Here is a 6,382-nt window from a genome sequence, read left to right as displayed (position 1 = left end):
AATAAATTATTATTATTATTATTATTAATAAAATTCCCATCTTTTAATTTTTTCGGGACTAAGACCACAACAAGCACGCATGCTCAAAAGTTCGTCATTTTATGGCAAAGTTCTTAAAATTAATGGAGTTAAAATATTAACTGGATTTTTATATATATATTTATTAATTATATTTTAAATTCAACATGATAAATCAGTCATTAAGACGAACATTCTTATTTACAAAGAAAAACATTAAACTAAGATCTGGAAGATTAAAATGAAGTTCACTACATTACAACTATCATCGATTCCAGTAACTGACATGTTTGTCAAACTTCCCACCTTTGACCATCAGTTTAAATTTCTGTTTGACAATTTGTAGGCAGACTTAAATACAAGAGTTAGAGGTACTTAACCAGCTCTGTAATGGACGATAATAACTGGAATCTTCCTAGATGCTCAGGAAATGTAAGCCACGGTCCTCTTAACATTGTGTCAGTTGTAAATACTTGTATAATTATTATTTAAGAGGCCCAAAAGAGCTGATCCTTCCAGATCTGGGGGAGGATCGCCTAGAAGTCGCAGTGCTAGAATCACCCCAATAAACATCACAAGAAGTCCTACTTACATAGACGATGTGACGTTGAACGCCATGATCACTAGCGGGATGATGGAATCTCTGGGACCTGTGAATTTTGCGCAGGTACTTATTTTTTACCTTTTCGCATTTTCATTAAATGACATCGACGAGGGAAATAAAAATTCATTGATTTTTAAAATGTCAGCACTTTTAATAAGCGAAACAGAAATTTTAGTTATTCAATTGCCTTTCTAATACCTGTATGGTATGAATGATTTTAGTTTAGAGTCCCTTTGAGACCTGCGAGTGTATATCCCAATCCTCACGATTCCTTTGGGTCACAAATTGGTTACAATTTAAATTGGATACATAAACATTCAAGTGGGGCAGACCAAACGCAGGTAATTATTAATAATAACTGAATGAATTGATGTTTTAGTAATGCAGCTGCTCCAAATATGAAATGAATATCAATATAAAATACTTGCAACATATTCAATCGGAATATATCAGCTTAAGCCTACAGATTACTGTTTCATAAATCGTAGGATATTGGCGACAATAAAGATGATAACGATATTGACTTTAAACCTTTTTAACTGAATCGTGACATCTTTTAAAAATGAATAGAACATAATTCAGTACTAAGTTTGTCTTTTTGTCCAAATCTTTACAAATTCAGTTGTAATCTAATGATTTTAAGTATATTTTTGTATAAATGTACTGTTATCACAATAAAATAGGTAAATATATGTCTAGACGTAGGTCTTAAGAATAGTACTCCACTAAAACTTTCACTAAGGTATATTTGACGTTTATTGTCAAATTCCAAATTCATGTATAATCTATTCTACAATTTAGCGAAGTTTTAGGGCAAACCGTCTCTACCATCGAGGTTCAGAAAGTTCCAGCAAGACCCCAAGGAGACTCAGTTGATCGAAAACGAAGACGAACCTCCGAAGAAAGATCCCAGGTTCCTTCTCTCACAACTTGACATGGCGGACGACACCAACCCCGAGGTTGCGGAGGAAAAGAAAGAAACCATTTTGCAATGGTAAACCCTTAAATCTATGCTTCCGTTTTCCAATTTCTGATCGACAAACCATTAAAATCTACAATTTTTTAAATTGTCAGGTTTGACCGATCCGTGGAAAAGGAGCTTAGAATAAGGAAAGAGGCGACTGGGGGCGGACGAGGTCTCCAGAATGCTATACCAGGCGCGCCGAAGGACCTGGACATCTCCAAGACCTTGATGGACCAGATTTCTGAGGCTAGCGCTAGTCACATCGAGATCGCCTCCCAAATGCGCATGCAGCCGGACACCGAGCTCACGGAGGCGGTGGACAAGCTGGCTAAGGCAGAAGCTATGTGCGCCTTCGCGGGAGCTGTGAAGGCGGCAGAAGCCGCTGCTGAAGGTAAGTCGTTGGTCTCCTACAGATGCAATAGGCCAAAATGGAAATTGTGTTTTAATTTTGACATGGTCTGCTTCATAATTCACTTGGTTTACCTATCTATAAAATCAAGGGCGCTTTTTACCAAAAAAATTTCTTGGTGCAGGTTTTTTTACCGATACTGTACAGTCCCAATTTCCTCATTGCCATTTGTAAAAGAAAATTCAAACATTTTTCTAAAAAATCTTATTAAATTAAGTCTTCAATAGCAAAAATCTAGGTAAGTATGCAAAAGATGTCTAACCCTATACACAAGACTCTTAACTGTTGTTATTGTGACTCTATGAGCTGCATGCACCAACTAGAATTGAATTCTACTGGCAATATTTATTAAAATTGTCTAAAATAAAAATAAAAAATTATGCTAATTATTACCTGCCATACTGCAATCATCAATTATTGTAATCTTTCAAAGAAATATCTTATATTCTATTTGTTCTAACATCACCTTTGACAGATACCAACAAGTAAAAATAGTATAATTCAAGAATAAGACGGGAGTGCTTCGACCCCAACAATTATTCCTCACTTTCTTATTAATAGTGACATATCAAAGCTAGTCTACAATTTGACGCAACATTTGGGGGGTTTGAAATTTACATATGAAAATAGTAATAGGGCGCAAAATTCATTGAAATCCTAATGAAATGGTCTGCTACTGCTTTACAAATAAAGTGTGGGTTCAATGAAAATGTTTTAGAAATATCCAAGGACTTGATTGAATATTTTTATATTGGATTTACAATAAGAAAATGTATTCTCATGAAAATTATAGCACTCCATATTCAAATTTAAGCAGATCCGCTAGCTTTTCTGCGATCATGTAGCAGACAGCATTGAGATGCGACGACGTAGATAGTGGTATAACGCTTGCGTCAGCCACTCTCAACTTGCCGACACCATAAACCCTTAGTTGAGCATCTACAACATCTCCTTGGCTAGGATTGGGTCCCATCCTACAGGTGCCTACGGGATGGTTGTTATGACTGCTTATATATCTTAAGGCGCAGTACCAGTAGTCTTTTGACTTGAACTTGTATTTGTCCGAACAGGTTTCTATAGGTTTGGTCTCTAATTTGGCGTTTATATTTCTGAACGCCTTGGTTTCTATTAGTCTCAGAGCGAATTGTACTGCCTGATAAGCCGTTTCTAGATCTTTACCGTCGGGATCGGAAAGGCATTTAGGGTCTATCAGTGGGTAGTCGAAGGGACAGGCGGTTTTCAATCTAAGGGTACCAGTCGATTTTAAGTGTAAAAGGGAGGGGTACATGGTGAAAGAGCTTGAGCTGTCAACACCTTCGAATGTCTAGAATGTCTAGAAAAATAAAAACCTATCTCCAGGTCTTGGTAGTTTGGGATGATCTCAACATAAGTTTGGTAGTATCCGAGGGCTTGTTGGTTTAAGGTTTGGCTCAAAAGTCCAACACCAGCCATGTAATCTTTAATTTGTTCCCTTAAAGTCTGGACTGGCTCGCTGAGGGTTGCTCGAGAAGGCAATCCATTTATTTGGACGTGGTCGGATAGGGCGCTTCCTACCTCCAAATTTTGGACTACAGGAATACCTGAAATTTTAAAATATGTTATAAAAGATAATTCCTTTGGTACTTACTGATATTGAACTTTTTCAAGTATCAGAATAGTAAAAAAAATCGATAGTTGGAAATACTCGAGCGCGTCAGATTAAGATATGATGGGTTAATTACATTCTGAAAAGTGTGCATTTCAATAATCTGACGATTTGAGCGTGACGTAAGGCAGTCAGAAGGTCACAAAGTTGTAAAAAAAAAACGTCACCACGACATTCTCGAGCGCGGTCGATTTTTTTTTATTTTGAAGGAAATAATTCAAGGATANGGCTCGCTGAGGTTGCTCGAGAAGGTCAATCCATTTATTTGGACGTGGTCGGATAGGGCGCTTCCTACCTCCAAATTTTGGACTACAGGAATACCTGAAATTTTAAAATATGTTATAAAAGATAATTCCTTTGGTACTTACTGATATTGAACTTTTTGAAATTTGTATAAGTTCATTTCATTCGCAATTGTATTTCAAACTAAACGGGTCTTTTCCAATGTAAGTAAAACGAATTACTTTAGTAATTTTTTTAACTTTAACATCACACAGTTTAATAAATTTCTAAAACTGTTCGTTTTACAAAAAATGTATAAAAATTTGTTATCGAAAACACAATTTTAAATTCGGAAAAAATCAGTTTCACATAATCATGTGAGCCATGAGTTGAAACAAAATGAATGAATTGCGGTACATGGTATTAGAAATAAGCATCTTGTACTTTATAACTAAAAAAAATACGTAACATTTTTTCATATTTGAATTTGCCTTCACCGCGTTCAATTTCACATACCAAGTTCCTTGAGGTGTCCGGCTGGACCAATTCCAGAAAGCATCAACAGCTGCGGCGAGCTAATTGAACCCTGCGACACTATAACCTCCTTGGAAGCAAAGGCTTTGTACGCCCTTCCCTTATAACTGAAGATAACCCCTTCCGCCATCTTCAATTCATTGATTACTATTTTCATGACGAAGCTCTTAGTCAGCACCACCAGGTTGGATCTATCCAGCACTGGTTTCAAGAAAGCAGTACCACTGTCTTGCCTCTTCCCGTGCTTCACGTTGACCTGATAAGGACTGACGCCCGTGGCATTGAGTCCGTTGTACTCGATCTGATGGTGTCCTAGTTCTTCGTTGGCCTTGAAGAATACCTTGCACTGTTCAGCCCTCGGCAAAGGAAAATTAACATGAAGAGGCCCACCTACTCCATGGAAAGCCATGACGACCACCGCGTGTGGGTCGTTTTTTTGGAAGTTTTCCGATTTTTTGAAATACGGCAGCACGTCTTTGTAGCACCAACCGGGGTTGCCTTGAGCGCACCAAATGTCATAGTCGATTTTGTTACCGCGTGCGTACGTCAGGCCGTTGAGGAGGGAGGTTCCACCTACGCCCCTGCCCCTGGGATAGGGGCAACGCTCCTCTTTCATCCCTAAAAAGTAATAAAAAGTAAACGATACGAAAAAATCTCATACTGAGTTATGTCCAATCTTTTTACCGGATTATCGTGTAATAGTAGGGGAGCCCAAGAGGGGATTTTGGGAGTTACTCAAGCGCAGCAGATTAACATTGGGTTATACTTTGCACCTTGTTGAGTACCTCCACCATATCTAAGTCCTCTATATAAGGCCGAACGTGTAGGGCAGCCAATCAGAATAGTAAAAAAAATCGATAGTTGGAAATACTCGAGCGCGTCAGATTAAGATATGATGGGTTAATTACATGCTGAAAAGTGTGCATTTGAATAATCTGACGATTTGAGCGTGACGTAAGCCAGTCAGAAGGTCACAAAGTTGTAAAAAAAAAACGTCACCACGACATTCTCGAGCGCGGTCGATTTTTTTTTATTTTGAAGGAAATAATTCAAGGATAACGGGAAAAATATAATCTTACGATTTCCACAAGCCGAAGTAACAAAAATCGTTAATAAAATTTAGCGCGTGCAGCTGCAGGGAAATAAATGTTGTTTTGAAACTCCGTCAAGAAACTCCGGGAGGTGATTCTATGGATTAAAATAATAGCAGTATGTAATGAAAATTTTTTTCAAATTGTCAATTGTTTGCAAGTTACAGCTTATCGAAGTTCATTTTTTTAAATTTTTTATTTAAATAACTTATTTAATTCATGTTCGATTAGTCTCTCATTTGGCACACCCACTAAGTAGATGAAGCTCTATTGGACCACTCAGAGAAAAGTTTCATTATGCGCCGCTAGAGGGCACTACCTAGAACTCAAAATTTGTTTGGTTCTTAACTTTTTTCTCTTGCTAGACATAACAGAAATTTAAACATTATTGAAAAGAGAAACAATATCAGAAAAAAATATGTACTCTTTGTTCAAGCCGATAAATGTAACCGTTTACCAGGAAATCGCTATTCGTGTTATTCGTGTTATTAAACATCAAATTTTTGATCATTCTTTCTGTAATTATGTACAGGGTGTCCCGAAATTAATGCAACAAAACTTGGTCATAGATTCTTAAGACAAATTTAGGGGACCCGTATTTTTTATTTTTGCTAATAAAATGATAAAAAACTTAAAATTTCTTTTTTTAATAAGTTCTGTATAGGCTTTATATGTTGTTTAACTAATGTGTTATGACAGCAGAAATGGTTCTACAGTTCAGAGTATAATTTGTGCGAATGTATGTAGACTTGTATAATTTTATGTGCTGTGTTATTTTTGTTAAAATTGTTTTAATTGTTTTAGGATTTATACATTATACCTTTTTTAATAATAATATCAACTGTTTTATAGTTCAAATTTAAACTGAAAATTGACATACCACATTTGTACGAAT

General features: G+C 36.5%; 1 protein-coding gene across 1 annotated transcript; it reads right to left on the bottom strand.

The window, feature by feature from the left end:
- Window positions 1-2,778: 2,778 nt before the first annotated feature.
- Window positions 2,779-5,190, bottom strand: LOC108916183 (glucose dehydrogenase [FAD, quinone]-like). Its single transcript, XM_023456790.1, has 5 exons — window positions 5,163-5,190; window positions 4,379-5,014; window positions 3,875-3,961; window positions 3,382-3,575; window positions 2,779-3,319 (listed from the first exon to the last, which is right to left on the bottom strand). The coding sequence occupies exons 1-5, from the start codon at window positions 5,188-5,190 to the stop codon at window positions 2,783-2,785; spliced, it is 1,482 nt and encodes a 493-aa protein (XP_023312558.1). The 3' UTR covers window positions 2,779-2,782.
- Window positions 5,191-6,382: the final 1,192 nt, after the last annotated feature.

Source organism: Anoplophora glabripennis, unplaced genomic scaffold (assembly GCF_000390285.2).
Source record: "Anoplophora glabripennis isolate ALB-LARVAE unplaced genomic scaffold, Agla_2.0 scaffold2745, whole genome shotgun sequence".
Classification (NCBI taxonomy): domain Eukaryota; kingdom Metazoa; phylum Arthropoda; class Insecta; order Coleoptera; family Cerambycidae; genus Anoplophora; species Anoplophora glabripennis.
This window is presented reverse-complemented; position numbering and strand designations above follow the sequence as displayed.

Bases quoted from the DNA above. Each gene is read 5' to 3' on its own strand.
- LOC108916183 (XM_023456790.1), bottom strand. From the start codon at position 5,190: ATGGTGGAGGTACTCAACAAGGTGCAAA. The intron at 5,015-5,162 runs GTATAACCCAAT...ATTACTTTTTAG, and splicing joins GGTACTCAACAAGGTGCAAA to GGATGAAAGAGGAGCGTTGC. The intron at 3,962-4,378 runs GTATGTGAAATT...TTAAAATTTCAG, and splicing joins CGGACACCTCAAGGAACTTG to GTATTCCTGTAGTCCAAAAT.